Genomic DNA, 25,633 nt, shown 5'->3' on the forward strand with positions numbered 1-25,633 from the left:
CTCGGCCTCCCAAAGTGCTGGGATTACAGGCTTGAGCCACCGCGCCCGGCCCAGCTGCTTCTTAAACCATTCTTTCTCTCTCAATCTCCCCTTCCTTCCATTCAGTTGTACCATGCTACATTCTTTCTTCTAGGCTTTTTTGCAGTTGCCATGTTAAAGTTAAAGGAAGAACTTAATGTTCTTCCTTTACCTTCCATCTCTCTAAATACTACTCTTCCTTCACTTAAAAAAATTATCCCCAGACACCTATACTCTATATGTACCCACAATATATTCTCATGGCTCTTGAAACATCCGTATAATAATTTATCACTCTTTACTATCTTTTTTATATCTGAATATACAAACCAACAAGGCAAGGATTATGTGTGTCTTATAAATCACTGCTTCCTGAATATTTAGTACCATACTTAACACATAGTATGCCCAGTAAATATGCATTGACAGAATGATGTATTGAAGGAAATTGCGTATACTTTCAAATTCCAGTTGAATAAACTGAGAATTTCACTTGATGGAATCTATCTAACATTCCTCCTCTCTTCAACCTGTGTCCAACAAAACAGATATGATCGCTTTATAATAAATACTACTGCAAAGTGTTCTGTATATCAGAGCAACACCTGTGCCCCATCAGATGAACCAAAACAGCATTTGTTACTCTGTAACAAGGAATTATCTTTAGGGACTTGCCTGGTACCTGTGCTTTCTTTGTCTCTGGTCACATTCGTATTGGAATCACTTCATAAGAAAGACTTTGATCCTAATTGGGTGCCCTGGTGCTTGTGATAGAGAGAACTAGAGCTGTGCACTTGAGAGAAAAGAGCTCTAGTCAGATTGCCCCCACCACACAGTAGTCCTCAGGAAGGCTCGGTGAATACGTCATAGGTACATAAAGCCTGGTGACAGGGAGGCATTGATCCATGGAATGATATTTCTTCTGTCCACTTACAAACATGTAAAGTGATGGAAGGAATGTAATAGTCTGTCATCATTACAGAATTATGTTAACTGTACAACCATACTATAACGAGTAACAAGAAAAATCTCCAAGAGCAATGCCTAAGATGTTTTGAGCAGTGGCAATGTCTTCCGAATACAGATAAATGCTCTCAAGGTAATTTTGAAGGACAACACCAATTCAAATATCAGCTTGATGTGTGCTTAAAAGTTATTTCATTACTTTACATCCATCTCACATAGCTACTTTTCCTCATCCTCTCCCCATTTTATCAGCCCCACCTCCCCCATTCAATTGCTGCTCTTTCTGCTGGAATTAATTCTACCTTTTCTCAAAATAGAAGAAAGGCAAGTTCTCTCCCCTGATTCTAATTGTCAATCTCTTGCAGAGATATACCCCTAGTTTTTCCTCTCTATATATATCTTACTAAATTAAACACAATGTTCCCACGCCATCTAAGCTTTGACACGCTTACAGAGCAGAAACCATGCTAAGTTCAACTCATTATGAGATGGATTTGGAAACACCATGGATCAAATCATGTCCCACAAATCACTGCAATTGTACAGTCAAATATAAAGTACACAACTTATCACACCTATGCAGGCCCCATTCCTCAGCACTATCATTTTAAAGGCTTTTAGCCATACACTATATACATAGTCTAACAAGAAAAAATGTTCCTTCTGGAGATATTTAGATTCCCTGTTCCCTTTGCATCCTTTGTCCTAAATGACAAGTGTTGTGTTTCACAAATGCATCTTTCAAATGAGATGGGTTAAACTGAGAGTTATGTCTTCATGCATTTAGACCAGAAACTCCATAGAGCCAAGATTTTTTTCTATTCAATTTTTATCACCAACAGAATTCCCATTTTATATGGGATGCTGTCAGTAACAACATTTTCCCTTTGTGTAGCATCTTTCTGTGATGAGAAAGGCATTAGAGGAGCATTTTTATTACTTGTTCTTATCTGTGTAGAGAAGTAGTAGATTTCAGTAAGTGGAAATCCAGAGATTTCCGGTAAGCCTCAGTTTGCAGGTCTAGACACGCCCCTAAAAAAAGTTCTGTTTAATTCACATTTTTGTAAATGGAGTCACAGCATCCTGATAAAGCCATTGAAGAGTTATAAATGATGATTAGAGCTAGCATTTGTTGAGTGCTTACTGCCTGCCAGTCATGTAACAAGTACTTAACATGCATTATCTAATTTCATCCTTACAACAACCCCTTGGGGTAGATACTATAATTAATCTCCTTTTTAATATGAGAAATCTGAGGGCTATGGAGGTTAAATAATTTTCCCTTAACCCTTAGGCTGGTCTGCCTCCTGTGTACTGCCTGAAGCACAGTACATACTTCATGTACATGCATGGAGCTTGGCATGTAGCAGAAACTTGAAAAACAGTAGCCATTGCTGTTGTTTTTTAATTTTTTAATATAATTTTTAGAGACAAGGCTTCACTCTGTCACCCAGGCTGGAGTGCAGTGGCATTATTACAGCTCACTGCAGCCTCAAACTCCTGAGCTCAAGCAATCCTCCTGCCACAGCCTCCCTAGTAGCTAGAAATACAGGCGTGCACCACTATGCCCAGCTAATTTAAAAAATAAAAAAATTGTAGAGACAGGGTCTTGCTACATTGCTGAGGCTGATCTTGAACTCCTGGCCTCAAGTGATCCTCTTGCCTGGGTCTCCCAAACTGCTGGGATAACAGGTGGGAGCCATCGCACCTGGTCGATAGCCATTGTTATTAACAAAATATTTAGGTTCTTGGTTATTTTTAGGCCACATTCATCTTATTCATTTCACGTTAGTTTACTGCTTTCCCTTTGCTTCAACCAGCTCCTGAAATTCATCATAGCAAATTTCCACCACTATCTCCTGCTGCAGACCATTCCCCGCCTGGCCCTTCCCTGCCTGCCTTGCCTCCTCTCAGGCTCACAGCTGGAGTCTCCCCTTATCCTTCCAGGCCATTGTGTCCCCTCCCCAGGTGCCTCCCACTCTGCCATGCCTTTGACTGTCCCCACACCATGTGTTTCCTTCCCAGCACTGGAGCATAGGCTCTGATAGGCATTTTTAATTTGCAAATCTATTCATGTACCAAGTCTAACGAAGGCATAAAAATAACCTTTAGTTATACTGTACATTTAACAAATCGCTCTTTCATTGAGAATAAAGTTCACTGCCATAAGGATCAACAGGAGACCCCAGCCACAAGGTTGGTGCACTGTGCTAAATAAAGCCCTGCTTCATCCTTAGGAGCACATGGCCCAGGGGTGCCCCCCACATCCACTCTTGCCCTCCTGCCTGTCTGCCCCTCCTAGGAGCATTTTCACCTGTAACTGCTCTGCCTCTGCCTCCACCGCAGGGAAAAGGGATGCCTATGAGGAGGAGCAGACGTCACTCGCCAACTGCCCCTCTGCTGGATAAGCTGGCTGATAGTCCCGGCAGCTCCTGCACCTCCTCACTCTGCCCACGTCTCCCCATCCACGGCAGCCCTGTGCCCACTTCCAGGGTGCCTGGCTCCTTCACAACACAAGGTGCTCATTCAGGCCCACATCTGAGCAGCTAGGGTAGATGTCATTCCCTGTTTTCAGCTGAACAGACAGAGGCCCAGAGGGGTTCAAGAACTTGCCATTAAACATAGAGGCCCCTTTGTGGAGGTCCTTCCTCCCCTCCTTTCACTTCACCAGACAGCATCCTGTGAAGGTTTTCAAGCATGAAATGTACAAACCTCCAAAATCCCCTGAGGCATTATGTCAACCAACATTTACTGCAGTGTTGGGTGCCAGGTGATGGGCGCACTCAGACAAGCAATACAGTCCCAGCTCTCAATCTCCGTCTAATTAGGGAGGCTGGTGGGAAGACGAGACCATGGCATCACAGAACACGAGTCTGGGAGCTGGAGCAGCAGGAGCCCAGTAAAGCCCCAGCTGTTGGGGCTCCTTGCTTCCCAACAGGCACCTGTCTAGTTGCCAGTGGTGCGTCCTCCCTCTGCTGGGCATTCCCACACCAACAGAAGCAAAGAGCAATGACTACCACCCCAGGTGGATGTGCATTTGCTCATCCACTCTCAGCAGACGCATGCCAGGAACTTACCCTAGAGTAGCCCTGCAGGCTTAAAGTTGCAAATGGGGCAGAAGGGACAGGAATGTCTCACCTGCCTCTCCAGAGGAGAGTTGAATTGCCCTGATGCCATACACACACACACACACACACACACACGCAAAACCAATTCGTTCGCACGGTGGGTGAAGAAAACAAAAGGTGCTCTCCACTCATGACCTGCTGCGGCAGCACAAGTGTCCCTTCCCGGAGTTGCAGGGGCTGGGGACATTGACATGCTTATTGGCATTAGGCTGAGTCAGTTCTTTGAACTGGGAGACAATGGTGGTCTCAGAAGCAATTGTAAGCCATGCAGGGTAAATTACATTGACTAAACCCATCAGGTCTTTCCCCAAGGGGTTCAAAACAGTTCATGTGCACACTATGCTTTATTCTCCTTACCTTCGTGATAAGGGAGGTGGGAATAGAGTCCCTTGCTTCATCAGCAGCCTGCAAGGCTGAGGGGACTTTGGCAGAGCTGGGGTCCCACCTGGAGCCCATGGCCTATGCCTCTTGGGGCCATGATGAGAGAGGACAGGAGAAGAGGGATGGTGTTCTCACTGAACCAAGCATCTATGCCCATTAATCTTCATCATTGTAAGTCAAATTTTAATGTCCTCAGTTTATCAATGAGAAACTGTGACTCAGAGTAGTTAAATAATGTGTCCAGAGGCACACAACTAAGAAACAGAAGAGTCAGGATTCAAAACACAATTTTATTTTCTTTTTTTTTTTCTTTTTTTTGAAAGGGTGTCTCCCTCTGTCACCCAGGCTGGAGTGCAGTGGCACCATCTCAGCTCACTGCAACCTCCACCTCCTGGGTTCAAGTGATTCTCCTGCCTCCACCTCCCGAGTAGCTGGGCTTACAGGCATCCACCACCACACCTAGCTAATTTTTGTATTTTTTAGTAGAGATGGGATTTCACGATGTTGGCCAGGCTTGTCTTGAACTCTTGAGCTCAAGTGATCCACCTGCCTCAGCCTCCCAAAGTGCTGGGATTACAGGCATGAGCCACCACACCTGGTTCAAGGAACGATTTTCTAGCTCAGACTCTCACCCGTTTCCAAACACCATGGTCTCATGGTCAAAAAAATTTTTCCATGAATCTCAGTGACAACAGGCAGCAAGTGTTATCACATATCAGCAGCTGATACGAAAGAACTGTGCAATGGCACCTAGGCCTGGGCCACCTGAAGACCCTGTCAACCATGAGGAGGTCAGCCTGTACCTGCAGGGCCCAGCCATGCAGTTAAGAGCCAAAGAAAGGACTCTGACCTGTAGGAGTACACCAGGCACAGCCTTGGTAGAACTGGGGTGCCAGATCAGTCATCCAGAGAGGGATATGGGTGTGTGGTCAGGACACAGGTGAAAAACCTGGACAAGATGAGGCCCCAGGCCTCCAGAACATGACAGAAAGCTGGTCAATGAGCCTAAAGCCTATGCAAATAGCACATTAGCACAAGAAAGCTGCATCTGCATCCGGAGCCCTGGTCCAAGCTCCTTAACGCCCCCTCCCTGACTCAGACTTGTCCCTAGTCCTGGAGTAGTGCGGGAGTGTGCTGTTGGGGGAAGGCTATTGCTGTGAAGGAAGAATACTGCAGATTCCTGCAACCAGTCAAGGACCAAGTTCACCCATCCCTTCTACCCCTATGAGTGTGTCAGTCATCAACCCAACAATGCCAGGTGCATTGAACACACCTGAGTACCTAGGCATGTGCCACATGTATGTGAGTGGGGGTGACACTACCTGAAGTAACATTACATCTCCATTCCAGGGGCTGTACACAAAAGAAATGTTATTTCCTGCTCGTATGAAATAAAAAATAAGCACGCTGGTTGGTGGGTGGCCTTCCACCTGATCATTCAGGAATCCAGGCCCCTTTCACCCTTTTCCTTCCCTGAATGGAAAGGATTCCAAGGCCAATCCTTTCCATTCAGCCAGTCAGTGGGCAAACAGCTTAGGAAACCTTGAACAGGAAGATTTTTACGAATCATCACTTCTGCTCCCCTCACATTACCTCCCTTCCCATCTGCTCTCTTCGGATTTCCTTACTGACTTTTTGTTTGGCTTATCTGGGCTGGTTTTTGTGCTTCATACCTAGAAAACAAAAATTTTCAGTCATTGGGATTTTTTTCAGGGTTAGAATTACCACACCACCTGTAATATCATACTGTGGCTTCTGTGTCATCATTTCAGGTTTCTGTCTAAAATTTGGCCCATGTAAGAATCAAAGAAAATGGGTTACATAATTCAGTCGAAGGTCTTGGTCATTAGATGTTAGGCATCTATTGTGCGTAAGACACAAGGCCAACAGTAACACAGAATGATGTTGACCTGCTAAGCATTCTTTGAAACATAGCCAAAATGTATTTTATTATGAGCTCATTTTTGGCTGTTGTAAAGATTAGTGGTTAACAATGTGCTTTCATCATATTTCCTAAAAATTCAAGCAGTGAGAAATAAGATTCCTCTGAATTTAGTAGCTCAACTGATAACATTAACTTGGAAAAAGTCTGGAATACATGGTGCACACAAGAACCGTTCAGGGTTCTGTGGATGAATTTCTTGGCTTTTGCAATGCACCATGTTTCTCAAAGCTTGTTTTCATTAATAAAACATTTTATAATGTAAAAAAATGTCACATGGCCACACCTACTGCAAAGGGTGCTGGGGAATGTAGTCTAGCTGTGTGCCCAAATAAAAGAAGTGAGTTAGATTTGAAAAAAAAAAAAAAAAAATGAGATGGTATGTCATGAAATAAGCCAAGGAATATAGCTCTCAAGTCTGGGCATCTATCAGAGTGTCACTTGAGAATGTCTCTTCCTCATTTAGCTACGCTGAGCATTGATCATGCTCCTTCTCCACAAAGCCTCATAATTCAAGGCTGAAATCAATTCCAGGTTCTATTCTAAGGTACAAATGTTTCATTCCCAAATTTTTATGATGCAGCAAAATCTTACTTTCTGGCAGAAACCACCTCAGAATTTCCCTCCCTGAATTTTTCATTTCTAAAAACAAAAAATAAATAAACAGGAGAAAGTACTTTTGAAAAGGCTTAAAACTAGCAGGACAGTGTAGAACAATGATTTCCAAACTTGAACGAACATTATGATCACCTGGAAAACTTATTTTTTTCTTTCAGAGCCCCAGATCTCATACACAAAGATTCTGATTCATAGATGACATATTGGGACCAGGAATTTGTATTTTTTAAAGTTCCCCAGTTGACTTTCATGCGTAACCACATTTGGAAGTCACTGGTATATAATGGCAGATCCAGGTATCTGGATCTGGGCAAGACAGGGAATCAAGAAGTGACTGGAGAAATGTCATTGGCTGACACATTGTCGGCAAACATATATTAAGCCTCCATCAAGCACAGAGGATGGAAAAGGCTGTTTGATCAGCTCTTGCCAGATCGCAGGACCTCCACAGGCAGACAGTAGCACACAGGTACACTGCAGGTTCCAACAGATCACGACCAGGGTTCAGCAGGTGCAATGACCTCCAGATACAAGAGCAGTCAGATGAACCATGATGGAGAAAATGGGCTTTTTATAAGCTGACGCTTGAGGAAAATTTATGTCTTGGGAAAATGGAAAAGGGACAAGGCATTCCAGAGAATGCCCTCAGGGAAAGAAGAGGCTTGGAGATGCAGAAATGTTTTCTGTGGGTTCAAGAACAGCCAACCAGGTTATGTCAGAGAATCCTGAGAAATATTTTTGGGAGAGAGTGAGTGTGAATATTAGGCCAGGTGTTTTGGATTTAGGAATACAGGTAATAAAGAGCCACTGAAGGCCAGACACGGTGGCTTATGCCTGTAATCCCAGCACTTTGGGAGGCCAGCAGGCAGATCACTTGATCTGCCTTGAGATCACTTGAGGTCAGGAGTTCGAGACCAGCCTGGCCAACATGGTGAAACCCTGTCTTTACTAAAAATACAAAAAGTTAACTGGACGTGGTGGCATGCACCTGTAATTCCAGTTCCTTGGAAGACTGAGGCAGGAGAATCACTTGAACCTGGGAGGCGGAGGTTGCAGGGAGCTAAAATCGCACCTCTGCACTCCATTCTGAGTGACAGAAAGAGACTCCATTCCAAAATAAAAGAGCCACTGAGGGCCAGGCACCATGGCTCACACCTGTAAACCCAGCACTTTGGGAGGCCAAGGTGGGCAGATCACTTGAGGCCAGAAGTTGAAGACCAGCCTGGCCAACATAGGGAAACACCGTCTCTACTGAAAATATAAAAAATTAGCTGGTCATGGTGGTGCACACCTGTAATCCCAGCTACTCAGGAGGCGGAGGCACAGGAATCGAACCTGGAAAGTGGAGGTTGCAGTGAGCCAAGATCACACCACTGCACTCCAGCCTGGGTGGCAGAGCTAGACTCTGTCTCAAAAAAAGAAGAAAAAATAAAAGATCCACTGAGCATGGAGATAGGCTGGAAGGTGGGAAGCACAGAGCATGGGGGATATTGGAAGGTCTTGTGAGGGGCCCAATGGGAAGTGATTGAAGCCTCAATGTGAAGCTCAGAAAGCATGAAGAAAGAAGCTGGAGGAGAGGAACATTCTTCCTCTGCTGTCTTCCAAATGGCACTACTGGCTCAGGATAGCCTTGGGCGAACTTAAGTAGACATGGGCTACTTAAAATTATTAAGTGAACTCAATTAGGTTTGTCAATCCCTAAGGCTGGCAGGGTGGCAAATAAGGCAATATATTCACTGTCCATCGAGACAGCCTGTTGCCTGAACGAGATTGTGCATTTTCTGAGCTGTAAGTGAGCAGCCTCAGCCCTTCAAGAAGAGAAGAAGAGATGCGGCCAGTGGTTCAGCATGCAATGTGCAACCAGGCATTGATATATACAAATCAAACATTCATAATTCTGGAAGGATCTGGCCCTGTTTCTTTCTCAGAAAATATCCCAGATCATTGGAGCAAGGAGTAGATTAGCAATTCTGAGCTTTAAATCTTATTTCTAACACTGATTTACTGTGACGTTTGGGACAAGTTGTTGCTTTTGATTGCTAAGTTTCCACAATCAAGAGTGCAAAGCAGTGAGACAGATCCGGCCCATGAGCTTGGTTTAGGAGGCAGTCGCTCAAAATGGCACTAAGTGAACCTCTTTAAAATAACAGGATGTTTGAATCTGCTCAAGATTTTCTTGGTAACATCCACAGCTTGGCTTACAAGTTAACAGATGCATATGTTTTTCATAATTCTTAATGTCTCTGAAAATGTAGCCCTGTGTTCTTAGCCCCTTCTTTCCCTAAACACAAAGCCTGCAATTTAGGAGATAATTGAGCTTCCAATATTTGAAACAAAGAATCCAGTTCCATCTATGCTGCCCCCACCGCTACACCAGGAGCCTCATCAATGCTCATAACTTCCACTCTTACCTCTAGGCAGATGACTCGAATATCTTCATGTCTACCTGAGTCCCACACCTGGGTTTCCAACTGCCTGACTGGCGTCCCACCCACACCTTCCACATTGCTCCCACCAGCACACCCCATTGCCTAGTGAGAGTTCCACCCATAGCTCTACCATTCTCCAAGACTTTTCATTGTTTGAAGGCTTTCTTGACTTCTCTCTCATTGCCCAGATGCAATGATTTTCCAGCTTGAGTAACTTCTAACTCTATAGGGGGCACAACTAAAAGAGACTTCAGCAATTCCCAGGTCAGTAAATAATGTGAATTACATCACTGTCTGAAATCCTCAGGAGCAAGGTCCACATTTTACACATCTCTATACTCCTAGCTATAGGCACAAGTAGCTACACTCCTAGCCATAGGCACAAGTGTCTGACTTATAGTACGTGCTCAAATAATCTCTGCTCAAAGAAAGAGGGGGAGTTATGTCATTTGTGACACTGCCTGAGGAAGCACATGTTAATAGTAAGCATGTAATATAAAACAGCAATAAATTAGCATCTCGTGCTAAAGAAAGGGTTCCATTGTTGGGAGGGAAAAAAAACTCACATTACATAGATTCTTTTAAAAACCAAGATGGCACCTTAAAAGTTTTGGCCACTTGCCCAGGGCCCTACCAACTACACAACCCAGTCTTCACTCTACTCTACTTTTTGAAACTAGTCCTCACCAAGCAGAAAAGACTGCTAGTTTACTCTCCTAAAGATGTTTTTGGTCAGGTGAGAAGAGAGGTAGAAACCACGCTATCTCTGGGCCTTCTCACCTTTGGCAGTGCTACCATCTCTGGTACCATGTCAGCTCCCCAGGCCGCAAGCCAACACAGCAACAGAGGACAGAGGAAATGTTTATGTGTTCCGAGAAACAGGGAGCAGACATCCCTATGCCTCCAAGAAGAATGGATGCCAGGCCTTTCTAGCCCCAGACAGCCCTCATGCCCCCAGTCATCCCAAGGATCTTGCTCTACTTTTCCGATGGTATGGAGTACATATGAGACTAAATGAGATTCAAGAAGTTGGATGGTTCTGCAAGAGATGATGGGAAAAGTGGCCAGGGAAGCAAGAGGCCTGAGCTCTCATCCCACATCTGCTCCTGTCTCCATATGCAACCACACAAGTTAAAAGAATGGCAGGGGCCAAAGAGGCACCTGACTCCTTCCCTAGAGCACTTGGCATTTATTTGACTGTAAGTCAAGTATTTTTGTCCATAGGCACCTCCCTTGCTGGGCCATGGCTCCAGGAAGCAATGTCTTTCCCCATCAAAGCCCAGGGCCCAGCAGAGCTCAACATACACCACACAGATTTTGAGAATGAAAGCAAAACAGGAACTTGCCAGAGATGGGCCTCCGTCTGCTGTGGTGGAACATCCTTGCAGCAGGCCTTCCTAATTGGTGACACACAAGAGCACAGGAGGGAGCCAGGAGCCTTTAGGCTCAGCCCCCGAAAGTGAGCACAGAATGCCCGGAAACCTTGAACGGAGAATGTGGAAGAGTCTGAGTGATTCTCCATGCTTGCTCAGCCCGGCTGAAAATTCATTTTCTCTCTTATTTCTAGACGGGCTTCCTCACCGAGCCAGACTCATTGTGAAAGATCTCTATGGCCCTTGAAAGCCATGGAAGCTCTGTGTTGGCTCCTGGTGTCATTATGCCTAGAGGGGAAACCAAGGCAGGAGGTGGTAAATTACTTCTGAGAGTGAGATGGAGCCAGGAGGGGTGTGTTCCCAACTCCTGAGTATGGCCTTGAATGTCCAGCTCATCTCCAGTTTACTGTGCACAAGTTAAAAAGTCCTAGAGCCAAGACACACATTCCCAGCCATGATAGCATTTGACATGGCCAGGGATGGTCCCAGGAATCCAAAGCGGTCCATCAGTTCCCGTCTTCATCTTAGAGCTGAAGTCCATTACACAGATAATAGGAGGGATGTGGCAGGGCTTTTTCTTCACATTTATTGTTCTAATAGATATGCCTACTGCGACCCAAGCTTCGTGACAGCCCATTTTAGAAGACTTTTGCGGAGCAAATCAACTGCGCAGTTGAGAAATTGGAGAAAGTGTTTTTCCTCTGCAGTACCTGCCAGCTCTATCCTAAGCAGCCAGGGCCCAGACAAGCCCCAGCAGCAAAAAGGGATGCAGAACACTCCCTCCTTCTGAGCCCACTAAATGGCCAAGGGAGGAATCTGAGACATGGTGCCCAGCCGGCAAATGCCTCTACCCAATCCAGCCACTCCATCCTGCTCTCCCCTCCAAAGCGTCGCCATTCCCTCCATCCACATCAGACACAAACCTTTCTGTCAGCTACTTAAAATCATTAAGTGAACTTAATTAGGTTTGTCAATCCCTAAGGCTGGCAGGATGGCAAATAAGGCATTATATTCGCTGTCCATTAACAGTCTGTTGCTTGAATGAGATGGTACGTTTTCTGAGCCGTACGTGAGCAGCATCGGCATTTCTCAGGCAGAGATCTGCCCGGTGAGTCTCCGAGGCGCCCAATTCTGAAGCTGCCCTTCCAGACTTGGCCCACTGCCCAGATGGCCACCTCCCAGATCCCCCTGAGTCTGTTTTCAAAAGGCGTCTCTGTAGAGCTGAACGAGAAGAGTCAGGGCGAACGCATTCTTTATGCAAAGCCAGCCTCCAACCAAGATCTCTAGCCAAGTCTGTTTTAATAACAAGTTCCAAACTCCACTGGCTGGAAAAAAGAAAAGAAAAAGCAACAACAACCCATGCAATCTAAAGTGTCCTCTTTGAAGAAACAGAAAGAGCTGAGCAGGTATGAACTATGAAGGGTCAGGAGCAAAATCTCTGCTGCTAAGCACTGGGAAAGAGAGGAGTCTCCCCTGCCATATTCTTAGGCAACACAGATTGGTGAGAGAGCGGAAGGAACCCCAAAGGGCTAAACGCTTCCCTTCTCCTTGACCAGGTTGCCCACAGAGAGGAAGGGGAAGCCTCTTCTATCCTGGGGAACCCAGCCTCCTTTCCCCATCCAGAGCTGAGGTTTCAAAATGGGGCAGAGGAGTAACTATATGTTCACTGGGATGGCCTGTCCCTTGCAATCTTGGCAGTGATGTATCAGGGTCCTTGTTTTCTTTCAGCCAAACCCAGGGTGGCTCACCTGGTACATGTCAGAACCTTCCCACAGTCCCAGAGAGGTCTACATGCCAGGACTTTCCTTCAATCCCAGAATGGACCACCTGGTACATACTAAAACGTTTCCTCAGTCCCACAGTGGTCTACCTGGTACATATCAGCAGCTTCCCTCAGTCCTAGAGTGGTATACCTGGCATATGTCACAACCTCCCCTCAGTCCCAGAGTGGTCTACCTGGTAAACACTAGAATTTTCTCCCTCAGTCCCAGAGGGTCCACCTGGTACATGCCAGAACTTTCCCTCAATTCCAGAATGGACCACCTGGTACATATTAGAACTTTCCCTCAGTCCCAGAGTGGTCCACCTGGTACATTCTAGAACTTTCCCTCTGTCCCAGAGTGGTCCACCTGGTACATACTAGAACTTTCCCTCAATCCCAGAGTGGTCTCTCTGTATATACCACAACCTCCCCTCAGTTCCACAGTGGTCTACCTGGTACATACTAGAACTTTCCCTCAGTCCCAGAACGGACCACCTGGTACATACTGGAATTTCCCCCCCGGTCCCAGAGTGATCCACATGGTACATTCTAGAACTTTCCCCACGTCCCAGAGTGGTCCACCTGGTACATACCAGAACCTTCCCTCAGTCCCAAAGTGGTCCACTTGGCATATACCGTAACCTCCCCTCAGTCCCAGAGTGGTCTACATGGTGCACACTAAAACTTTCACTCAATCCCAGAATGGACTGTCTGGTACATACTAGAACATTCCCTCAGTCCCAGAGTAGTCCATCTGTATATACCACAACCTCCCCTCAGTCCCAGAGTGGTCCACCTAGTACCTACTAGAACTTTCCCTCAGTCCCAGAGGGTCCACCTGGTACATGCCAGGACTCTCCCTCAGTCCCAGAGTGTGTCAGGTCTTGCCTAAGTGTCAGGTCTACCTGGTATATAACAGAATTTTCCCTCAGTCCCTTGGTAGTCCACCTGGTACATACCAGAACTTTCCCTTAGTCCCAGAGTGGTCCACCTGGTACATCCCTCGATCCCAAAATGGCCCAGCTAGTAAGTGGTAGAACTGAGACCTGAGGCCATAGCTGACTCTGGAGAGTGACATGGTAGTTGTACTTCTGGGGGACTCACAGGAAGGAGTGGGTAGAACCAGGAGACTGCGAGAGCCTTGAGGAAGCATTTCCCATCTCCAGCAAGGAGAGGGTGAGCGGTCCAGAAGCAACCTCTTCTTCACCTATCAGGTAGACACACAACCAGGCACCTTCCAAAGTAGGGAAACCTGAATCTGGGTGGTCCTGACGCCCACTCTGTCTCTGGGCCAGCACATCCACAGAAAAGAGCATCCTAGATTGGTGCTGCTCTACCCGCCGACTGCCCATCATCTACCACCCCCAGACTCCATTCCTAGATGGCCTTTGCTTCTGCCCCACCCTCCACCCATCCTTCAGCGGCTCACCTTTGTCCCACGGTCCCTTCCCTGCAGCCTCTGGGGGCTGGAGCCATGGGGGAGCATTGGCCCATGGGTGGACAGAGGCACCCATGTGTGGGTGGCTCCGGGTGGACAGAGGCAGCACTGCCTGGTTCCATATTGCCATCTGATTGAATCTTCCTGATGGTTGTGTGTGTTCCTGACTCAAAATATGTGCAATTCCCAGTGTCAATCAAACTCTTTTAAGCAGCAGCTGCCACTGCTGTCGCCGTGCAGAGTACTTCAGAAGCTCTTCTATTTAGAAACCATTCCAGCCTCAGCCAGCATCATCCCATCCATGCTAAGAGGCCCCGTGGCTGTGAGAGACTTCGCAGATCTAATCGTTTAGTAGTAAGGAAGGCAGGCAGAGAGGGGGGCGGGGAGACACGCAGCTTCCCAGGGAGCACCCAGTTAGAGGACAGCCGCGATTCTATCCCTCCTCCCCAGGCTCCGCAGGCACACACATGTCATTTACTCACTCAGGCCCTTCTGGCCTCCGGGAAGGTACACCCCTCATACTGCTCAGCATTGAAATCAGGGCCTGGCTTGGCCCCTGGTCCTGTGAATGACAGGTTAGGAGATGATGACCTGGTAGAGAAATGTGCCCTGTGGGGGGACTCACCCCTTGATGTGCAGGCGAGTCAGGCAGCTGTGCCTTCCTGATGCTCCCACGGGGAACCTGAGTCCTTCTATTCACCCTCTCTGTCCCTCTCAGTGCCTGTTTTCTTGCTACCTGGAAGCAGCATTTTCCTAAGGGTTGCACCTGCTTTAACAAGACAGCAGTATTAGGGCCCTGGTTTTCCAGTTGAGATCCCAGTCCTGGGCTTTGTCTGGAGTTACACAGGCTCAAGCCAGAAACTCATCTATGGACTATTTCCCCTGGGGGAACCCCAGGGAAATCGTGGCTATAACCTTGCCGAGATTCGTAGAGAAACCTGATGAAGGCGTGTGAGATGCATGCAGAAATGTCTCTCACGCAATCTCCCCTGTCTCTCTGCCTCCTCTCCTAGTCTCCATCCCACTTACTAATCCCATCACAATTATCCTCTAAGAGGTCTTTGATCTTGCACTGTCCTGTTAGAAACCTGCAATGGCTCTCCATGTTCCCTGAAATAATGGCAGAACCTCCTTACCTGACCTCTGAACGTCCATACCATCTTTACCTCCTTCCTCACTCCTCGCTCCCCAGCAGGACAGTTCCTATCCCTGCCCACATCGCCCTCACACCAGTTCCTCTGCTCCAGACATCTTCTCCTCCCTGCACGCCACTCCCACACCCACATCCTCAAACCCTTCCGTGCATTCAAGACCAACTTAAATACTGCCTGTTCTATGAAGCCCTCCTGATCTCCCCACCCTGGTGTAATTCCCCCTTCCTCTGAGCTCGCACAGTGCTGTGTCTGCACCTTCATGAAGCATTGACCTCCTTCTACTTTATTCCACACCGAGGTACACACACTTCATCTTCACACTGGACAATAAGTGACTTGAATGCAGCGTTCATGCCTGATTTCTCTTAGAATGCCCCATAGACCTATATGTAATAGCTATAAAGGAAACAAAAATAGGTGTGTATCAAAGTTGGAATGAGAGATGCCTCTCGGAGGCATACACCCCAGTGCCGGGGTGGCAGGGGCTGAGGGTCTTTGTGCTGTCCATCCCCTCTTGCGCACTCATCCGGCATGCCCATGCCACCCAGAACAGGATTTGAAGGTTGTCCATCAGGCACTTCTCCTTCCACACCCAACCACCAGCACACCCTATCCTGACTGAGGGTTACATGGAGACATCTTCATGGGGAATACGGCCTGAAGGGCCAACCCCAGTAGTGTTGGCCGCAGCTACAACAGATGTGGGCATTTCTTCTTTAGAATCAAACCGGATTTGGGTCCTGTAATTATGACTTTCAGACAGAAAGGATTGTTTCTGAATGACCAGATCTCACAAGATGGTTGAAAGCACAGGCAAATGTATGGAGTAGTTCATTAAGCATAATCGAGTACAGTTATTCTGATAAAAGTTTTGGAATTCAAGGCTTTGCTTCACGGAAACAGTAATTGTTCTCTGGCCAGGAATAACCAAGCCAGCATCTAACAAGCCGGCATCTTCTACATGTTGATCAGAGATCATCTGCACACAGGCGGAACGGGAGCTTCCGACCCCTGCTGTAGTTTACCCACTGGCTAAAGCTTTGCTGCCTCACTGCAAATCCATGTGAGCAAGCGCCCTTTCTCTCCATATCTTTTCCTCTGCGTCTTCCCTCCCACTGTTGACATCCCATTTCTTGTCCTTCTTGTACCCTGCAGGCCCTGTTCTCTCCACGTCGCCAGTGCCGCCCTGCTTCGGTTTTCTGCTCTTGCCACCCTATGTGGCCAATGCCCTGCAGCCTGGGTTCCCTCTCTCCTCCTCTCTCTCCTTTTTATCTAACAGCTTTATCAAACTGTAATTTATATATCATAAAATTCACCTACTTTAAGTGTACAAGTCAATGACTTCCAACAGATTTATACAGCTGTGGAGAGAGCACCACAATCCCGTTTCTGAGCATTTTCATCACCCCAAAAAAGCCTGTATGCTAGTCTGCAGTCAATCCTGTGCCCACTCCCAGCCCCAGGCAACCACTAACCTGCTTTCTGGCTCCATAGATTTACCTTTCTAGACATTTTCTATCAACAGAATCATTCAATAGGAGGTCTTTAACCTACTGTCTGGCTTCTTTAACTTAGCATCATGTCTTTGAGGTCCATCCATTTCATAGCACGTCTCCGGGTCCGTTCTTGACTGTGGACCGGCATCCCATGGTATGGCTGTACTGTATGGAGTTTGCCCAGCCACCAATGGGTGGGTATGGCTTCCTTCTCTTCGTGTTTTCATATCTATGCCAGAGCCAGCACCCTGTTCTGCAGGTCATTCTGGATTGACATTCTGGAGGGTGGGAAAGGATTTTAAGGTTCTCAGGAAACCTTCACTTAGAACAGGAAAGGGCTGGCTGACTGCTAGGCTTCCAGGGGATGATTTCTCAGGAAACAAACAAACGAAAGGTATTTTCCTGTTTATGTCACTGTAAGGCCTTCCCTGGCCACAGTCTGAGAACCTGGCCCTCCAAGGACATGAAAAGGGGTGGGGGGAAGAAACAATATCTTAATGAGTTTATTGTTAACACTTTTATGACCCCTCTGTATTGGTTACAAATATTCCCAAGGGTAATAGTCAAGTCGCTCAACATTTAACTACCAGGCAGGCAACCTCCTGTGATGCTGGATGAGACCCAGGATGCTTGAGACCCCTGCTGGGCTAACCAATGGATAAACCCTACAGATGCTGGTTAATTAGGAAATAAATGGGGCAGGGGCACCAGGGAAGGAGACAGTTGCCTGAAGCAACAAGCAAGGGGCACTCATGAAACTGCGGTTCTTTATTGGCTGGTACAGAAGCATTTTAATATTTTAATAATGACTTCAGCCCCACTGGCTGAATGTCAGACCTACCCATTTTTCCTGTTTAGTTCACCCAAACAGGAGACCCAAGCTGGATTTTTTTTCCCCAACTCAGTGCCTTGAAATCACTCCCCATTTACTGAACAAAGCAGTTACTGTCAGATTTCTTCTCCATTTCCAAGCATCCTACACACCCAGAAAGCGAAAGATTTCTCCTCAGATGACCAGAGAGGCCTGGTCCCAGGCCCCAAACTCCAGGCTGGATTTAAGGACCAGTGTGTCAGCTGGTTCGGAAGGGGAAGGGGATAGTTCGGAAGGGGAAGTGCTCTGCATTGCAGAAGTAGGGGGAATTGATGGCTTTTCTCTCACCACTGCTCTGGGATTAGGTAAGCCTTTTTCAAACTCACATTCTGAGCCAGGTAATCAGCACTTGCCTGCTGGATGCTGAATCCTAAGACAAGACCCCCGAGTTTGCTCCTCACACACATTCCTCTTGATGTGTACAGGTTCTGGCTGCAGATGGTTGCATGGTGGGGACAAGGATCCAGAGCCATCGTGGCTTTTGACAATATCTCCATCAGCCTGGACTGCTACCTCACCAGTGAGTTCACTCTGACCCCAGCACTATGTCCCCCAACCCCGATGGCCCATGGCCTCACTGTCCCCTCCTCAGCCTAAGCCTGTCTCTCCCACCTCCCTCAGTGTGAAATCATCTGTCACCCTGAAATCGACCCTCACCTAACTCAGCCCGTGGGGTCTTCTCTATTCCAGTTAGTGGAGAGGACAAGATCCTACAGAACACAGCACCCAAATCAAGAAACCTGTTTGAGAGAAACCCAAACAAGGAGCTGAAACCCGGGGAAAATTCACCACGACAGACGCCCATCTTTGACCCTACAGGTAAGGGCTCAGCTCACAAATGTGAGCATAGTAACCTCTCGTTGCAAAAGGCAGAAGAAAGATTGGTGCTGTGTTTGGGGTAGGGAGCTGTGCTGAAAGAATGAAACAGTCAATCTTTAGAAGGAGCATCACCTACGCTCTGGCTATGGGGTCCAAGAGGATGCTGTCTGGTTCTCATATTGCCTGAGCAAAGGAAACCTCTGGAAGTTGTACAAAGGAGCAGCTTCTTCTATGCCTAGGGAATACCTAGGCCCCACCCAAAGGAGATAACGAAACTGGCATTTTTTTTCCCCATCTCTGCTTTGAATTCACTCCCGCCTTACTGAACAAAGCAAACCTTACTGTCAGATTTCTTCTCCTTATAAAGAGGGCTGGGGCTGGCCAAGGTTATCTGTTGCACAAACGTGGGCTACTCCATCGTGGGTAAGGTCCCCAAAGCTTTCTTTCAACACAGTTCCCCCAGAGCTCAGATCCCCTCCAAAGCTGTTCTATTCAGCATACCCCAAGCCAAGACTTCTTATGGCCCCTTTCCACTTCAGCAGAACTTTTCAGCCTCTGGTTATAAACCACAGTTGTGACTTCTCGGCCACTCTTCTATTAGACCAGAGGCTGTGAGCCTAGCCCCCAGAAGCTGATTTAGGCTGCCCCAGCCCCATGCCAGTTAGCCAAGGGATTTTCCCAGGCAAGCATTGGTGCCTGGGCCTGTGAGGTTTCTTCTACTATGTATAGCCTGGAGAAACAAGTGTACAACACACAGTCTACCCACACTCTTTTTCCTATAAAAGATAAGTCTTTATCAAAATAATAACAGATCAATGAGAAATCTCTAATTTCAACTTATAATGTGAAATCCTTTTCTGGTACAAAGTACAAAAAATGAGGTTCATACTTTTGCTGCTGAATTCATCAGCTCTCAACAGTAAACTAGACGTTAGTGTGGCTTTGTCTTTGAAGGAGTCCTTTCCTTTCTGTCCCATGAAAAGCTGCCCCAGGGCTAACCGTCACCCCTTCCTGATTCCTGCCTGATCTAATCCAGCTGCCAGACCCGGGAGAAAGAGTTAGTTCCTTTTCCCATCATCCCTGCCTTCCCCTTTAACTAGAACGACGAAAGACCTTTGCATATTCCTACACAGAGGGGAGCCTGTCCCACAAAACTGCAGCTCTCTCTGGTTTCCCCCTCCCCTCCCGGTTCATGCCAACGTCTCACCTGATGGAGGCAGCTTTCTAACTTCTCCATTCAATGCCCTGCCCCCCAGCCCCAATGATTCACCTCTACTCACTCCTTGGGTCTTGGTCAACTACTACCTCCCTGTGATAAATTCAGGAAATGTATAAATGTATAAATTGAGGGAAGAAGCCAGACTTGCCCTTTTAGTGTGCTAAGTAAACATAGCCACAGCTCCCTGCCCAGCCTAATCAGCAGCACTGATTACAGAGCAGAGACTCCAGAAACATCTATTGACCAGTGGGTGGCTGGATGCCTGAGCTTGGATCTCAGGTGTCAGCAGCCAGCCCCTGCAGCCAGCATTTAGGAAACAGCCAGCCACACTGCTCGATTCATGAGTTTATTGCCACATAACTCCCACTGTCCCTAAAAGGTTAATCGATAAGGGCCTGCCCAATGGCCACTCAGACTAATGAAATCACCAGTGGCTCACACGTGGCGATGGCTCCCCCACCACCTCTAAATACAATTAAAGGCTGGAGGAGACAGCAGCTGGAACACAAGTCTCCCCACTGAGAAACCTGATCCCTCATTCTCAACCCCAGTCTCAGAGCAATACCGAGGTAGTGTCTATGGGTCCAGGCAGACTCGTGGAGGCAGAGGCCAAGGCCACACCCACTCCCACACCCACTCAGTAATAATCACCCAGCAGACATGTACCCAGCAGACACGTGCCCAGCACGGTGCATGGTTACAACAGGGACAGGGCTGAGCCGGTACTCGCCATTCTGGAGCTCCTGGGCCATGGGAGGAGAGTGGCCTATGAGGCAGCAGGGCATGTTTGCAAAGCACAAGCTCAGAGCTTCCACCTGGGAGGCCCCCTGAAAAAGGACAGAGGGATAGGCCGGAAGGGGAAGGAAAGGAAAGGAAAGATCACTGAGTGTGGTCCCATAGCCTAGGTTATTTCACACAACAACTTGTCCTCACACGGGCCCAGGGACAGTAGCTGTTTTTACCACTGTAAGGATGAGGAAAATGGTATGGAAGAATTTAAGGGCCCCAAGGCTGGAAGGCAGTGGGGCCAGGAAGTCAACCTGGAGTCCACATTCTTTCACCCAACTAAGCTACTTCGAGGTATCAAAGTCTCCAATCGGAGAAAAACACTAAAAATGGCAAAGGGCAGGGAAGAGTTCCAGCCAAGAGGCCCTGCACGAACAGTAAACAAATCAGCTCCCAACCTTCTGACAAACAATCGAGGAGACAAGATAATAAGATTTTTCTTTCCAAAGTTCAAAGCTGTCAGTTTCTGCTGGGCTGGAACAAGGTGGCTGGTGGCATTTCAACTCTCCTGCAGGCAGGTGTTACAGAACTAGAAACGCAAAGGCCCTTTGGGGTCTTTTGGAAACAGTTACTGGCAACACTTCTAAGCTTCCCTAAACATTCCTCACTCTCCACAGCAGCCCTCCCCTCTGATGAGGGGCTCGGCCTGACTCCCTGGATCTGGGAGGCTCTTCACCTCCGGGCCCGTGGAGCAGAGCTGAGCCGCTCAAGTTTCCAGGCCAGGAAAATCCTGTCCAGGTGCTTCATGTGGCATTCTCGGAAGACTCTGAGTCACTTTAGCTAATCAGATGAAGATGCTGAAAGAGAAAATGGGGCAAGTATTAAGTCCAGGGAAATTACATTTGTCAGCTTTGCACATACAATTACACTAACCAAATGACTGGGGTAATCTCATCACGGGGCTGCAGAACCAGGTTCTTCTCTCTCTCTTTCTATCTTTCTCTCTCTCCCTCACCCCACTCCCTCCTCCTCTCTCTTTCTCTCCCTCTCCCCCTCACCCTGCTCCCTCCTTCTCTCTCTCTCTCTCTCTCCCTCTCTCTCTCCCCCCCCCACCCTGCTCCCTCCTTCTCTCTCTCTCTTTCTCTCTCTGTCTGTCCCTCTCTCTCTTTCCCCTCCCCATGACCGTCTCTCTCTGGCAGTAATGAATGTTAGCAGTGAGGAGGAACGGGCAGGCTCTACCACACCCTTTCCCTAAAAAGCCCAGATGAGGACAAGCAGGCCCCCAAGGCCCAAGGACCCTTCCTCAGCCTCCCTACCCCTCTATCCTTCTCCTTGGAGCTCAGATGCTACGTAGGGCAAGTCCAACAGAATCAGCTCAGCTAACGGGAGAACCTGCCCAAACTTTAGGCCCAACTCCACAACCCTAACTGTGGAGCCTTGGCATCAAAACCACAGCCTTGCCTCTAGCTATTTGGTGGCAGGTTGGTCTGCCATTTTCTGAGTACACATCCCTCACCAAAGCAGAGATAAAAGCAATTAAAACTATATAGAGTCATGGGAAGAGCACTGGACTAAAAGAGAGAACACCCCCGCTGGGCCCTGGCTGGTTGCACTGGCAAGCTGTGGCCCTGGGGCCATTCTGCCTCTGCAGGGTCTCCCATCAGGGCAAGTCAGCAGATGAGGGGGGTTAATGTGAACACAGACAAGGGCAGAGAGACTGCAATTTTTTTAAAAGTCAAGGTTAGAAGTAGACAGTGTCCAAGTCCCTTCCCGTTCCCAGCTCCAAGATTCCAAGGGTTGAAGGGTGATACCATCAGGGAGCCATGGCTTTATTTGGCCCATATCTCCAATTAACCCGTGACACCACTAATGTGCCCAGAAGTGAGGGTGACAGGCTGTCCATTTCCACACACGCTCCTGATTCAAGAACAGATGCCAATTCCAATGAGAAAGTTTTATGTGTTTCATATAAATTGATTGGGTCTATTTCTGCTAAATGCATTATCCATTCACCACAGAACAACTATTAGAGTTAATAGAATTTGTAGCTAGAGCCATTATGTTCCAAGTACGCCCTTCTGGGGATGACGGCATTGTTGGAAGGCAGGCTCCGCAGGCCCAGCATCCTCCCACAGACCCTGTCTTTCCACTCGATGGGGGTCTTTGTTCCCCTCAGAGCCTGCTGCGTTCAGGCCCTGCAGGTCTGGCCAAGCCTACTTTAGTGGCACACCCCAAGAGGGGAGGCCTCTTCTCTTCAGAGTCACTCCGTTCCTGAATCAATAATGTATTCTAATCCAGTTCTGAAAAATCCTGGCCTCTTCCTTGCTGGCCTTGCAGATAATCCCATTCTGGGGACCAGGAGGAAGCCAAGTCCCTCTCTTTAGCCACAGCTCATCATTGCATCCCAACCTTGAAGGTGGGAGGTCCAAGATGTGAGAAGTCCAGAGACAAGTCAGAGCAGGAAGCTGGGGAGCCCCCTCCCATTGGAAGGAACTCGCGTTAATGGCATCATTAACAGCTTTCCCCAGAAATCCCCAGTTACGGACACAATCCAGGACTCACAGGTGCAGCAGTGAGCTGGCCAGCCAGGGAACTAGATTCAGCCCCCGGTTTCTCCAGGTGTGTCCTCAAACCATCAGCATCTGGGTCCCCTGGTGTCTGCAAGTGCTGCTTGTTAAAAATGCAGATTCTTGGGCCCCCATCAACCTGCGGAATCTGAATGTCTGGGAGCAGGATGTCAAAATTCCCATGTTTAACCATCCCTCAAGGAAAGTTTGATTAGCAAAAAAGTTTAGGAACCCGGGTGTGCATCCTGACCTACAGACGAGGAGCCTGGTCCAAAGCAAAGGCCTTGTGTCACGTTCCCTCGTCACACAGCAATCATAATTGTGATTCACCAAGCACTGCTGTGTGCCACGACTGTGCTGAGCTCTTGGTGCTATCATAGTATCCCCCTTTAACAAATGAGGTCCGGAGGGGTGAACTAACTTGCCCTAAGTTAGACAACTTGTGTAAAAGGCAAACGATCGTGTTTATTAAAAATCACGCAGAAAGTGAAATGTTCTAGGCCAGATAACATTTAGAAGGTCAAAGCTGTAATAAATAAATCTTTCAGGAATCCCATTATTGAATAGGTCTTCCAGAGGGATCTCTCTTTCATTATTGAATAGGTCTTCCAGAGGGATCTGGCTTCTTATGTCAGTTTTTGTTTAAACAGAGCACATCTGCATATTCACTAACATTCAAGACGGCGCCCCAGGCAGGCAGTGTTCCCACACACATGTAAGAAAGCTGATAATTGCAGCTAATTGGCATTCCTCCGTGTACCCCAGCCTTCAATGGTGCACTTGGAAGGCACTTCTGTTAGCACCCATTCGACTAGGGGGGACTGTTCATTAAGGGGTGGCAGGCATGGGACCGTAGTTAGAACCCTTGGAGCCCCTTCAGACACTGGTCACCTCTGTGTTCTCGCTTATGTTACTAATATTAGATTATCACCTATTTTATAGCAAGCACACTAGTGATGATGCAGGAAGCACCAGCCTTAACAAGGCTCTTGGGACCCCAGTCATTGGAGCACATTCGGTGCCCTCCCAATTAGAATGTCACTATTCATTTGGGTGTGTCTTCCTTCCCCGGAGCAAGCATGCCTGTGCTCCAGGAAGAGAGGTGGCAAATAACTAATTTATGATTCATGATCCCATTACCAACGCTAACGAGTCTCTTCCAGTGGAAGAGGCTTTGCACGCTGGAGAGCCAGTCAGCATCCCCAAGAGGTGGACATCAGTGAACACCGGGGTTAGCTTGATGGTGAGAAAGCACTTCCCCAGGGACCTGGTGACAGTGACAGGGTGGAACCGGAGGCTGGGCTGAAGGCCGAGCACCCATCAGCAACAGAGTTTCCCAGCGTGTGTTCTGCCATTTGTCAGCCACCTCCTTCCATCTGTCCATGGGGTGACAGTCACTAAGCTCATTCAGTGTCTCTTTCATTTGATTCTCACGGACTTCCTGAGGGAGATGTCACCATGAGGAAGCAATATAGCATCTATTTTAAGAGCACAGACTACCTGTGTCCAAATCCCAGCTATGCTACTCACTCTGAGCACCTCCCTTCTGCTGTCCGTGCCTTTGTTTTCTTGCATCAAAAAAATGGTGCTTAGATTATCAGTGCTTACATTGCTTAGGTTTGATGCAAGGATCACATACGTTAATATGTATCCAGGGCTTAGAGAGGTGCCTCACACATAAGGAGCTACCTGAGCCATCATTTTCTTCCCATTTTAAAATTGAGGAAACAGAGGATCAGAAAGATTATGTGACTTGACCTTCTAATCAAATGCAGAGCCAGGGTTCAAAGTCAAGCCGGCTCACTCCAAAGTCTTTCCCACTCTAAGCCCATGCCTATTAGGAACAATACTAAATACTGCCCAATTGCTGACCAGCATAAGGGAGAAGCTCTTGCTCCATCCAAATCAGCTGTTTTCTTTGCACTCGGGAGATTCAACTCAGCGCCCAATGCAGACAACATCATTGCTTTCCCTGAATCCCAAGCCTAGGGAATCACAACTCATATAGTTCAATTTAACAAGCATGTACTGGGTGCCTACTTTGTGTCAAACCCTATGCAAGGGCCTGGGGCTCTGAGCCTGTGAACAAGCCAAAGTGTTTTCTTGAAAAATGATCATCCACTGGGAGGCCGAGGCGGGCGGATCACCAGGTCAGGAGATCGAGACCATCCTGGCTAACATGGTGAAACCCCGTCTGTACTACAAATACAAAAAAATTAGCCAGGCGTGGTGGCAGGCGCCTGTAGTCCCAGCTACTCGGGAGGTGCAGGAGAATGGCGTGAACCTGGGAGGTGGAGCTTGCAGTGAGCCGAGATCGCACCACTGCACTCCAGCCTGGATGACAGAGCAAGACTCCATTTCCAAAAAAAAAAAAAAGAAAAGAAAAGAAAAATGATCACTCAAAGCTTCATCTGCCTAAGCCCAATTTGAAGCCACTATTATCCCACCACAGGAGAGACTTCTGATTCTGATCACATCTAGAACCAGGACAGGTGCCCTCACTTGACTCTGCCCTAGATGGTGCATTGCAAATTATTCTGAACCAATCATCATTTTCACAATGTGTCCTGTGAGATGGAAAGGCATCAACACTATTACTTCAGAACTTCCCAAACCACAGACCCCCTTAAGAAATAGCACAGACCCACCCAGCTCTGACAGACTCAAAGATGCCTCATGAACCTCCAATCTAAGGCTAGGTGGGGGTTGGAATTATGGCAAGGTTG

At 47.6% G+C, this 25,633-nt stretch overlaps 1 protein-coding gene across 1 annotated transcript in view; it reads left to right on the forward strand.

The window, feature by feature from the left end:
* The window catches only part of ALK (anaplastic lymphoma receptor tyrosine kinase), a 793,694-nt gene that overhangs the window by 682,920 nt on the left and 85,141 nt on the right, over window positions 1–25,633 (forward strand). Inside the window, exons 10-11 of the mRNA XM_011972566.1 lie at window positions 18,002–18,096; window positions 18,267–18,395. Of these exons, the coding sequence (XP_011827956.1) occupies window positions 18,002–18,096; window positions 18,267–18,395 (224 nt within the window). The remainder of the gene's footprint in view (window positions 1–18,001; window positions 18,097–18,266; window positions 18,396–25,633) is intronic.

This window comes from Mandrillus leucophaeus, unplaced genomic scaffold (assembly GCF_000951045.1).
Source record: "Mandrillus leucophaeus isolate KB7577 unplaced genomic scaffold, Mleu.le_1.0 Scaffold13, whole genome shotgun sequence".
Classification (NCBI taxonomy): Eukaryota; Metazoa; Chordata; class Mammalia; order Primates; family Cercopithecidae; genus Mandrillus; species Mandrillus leucophaeus.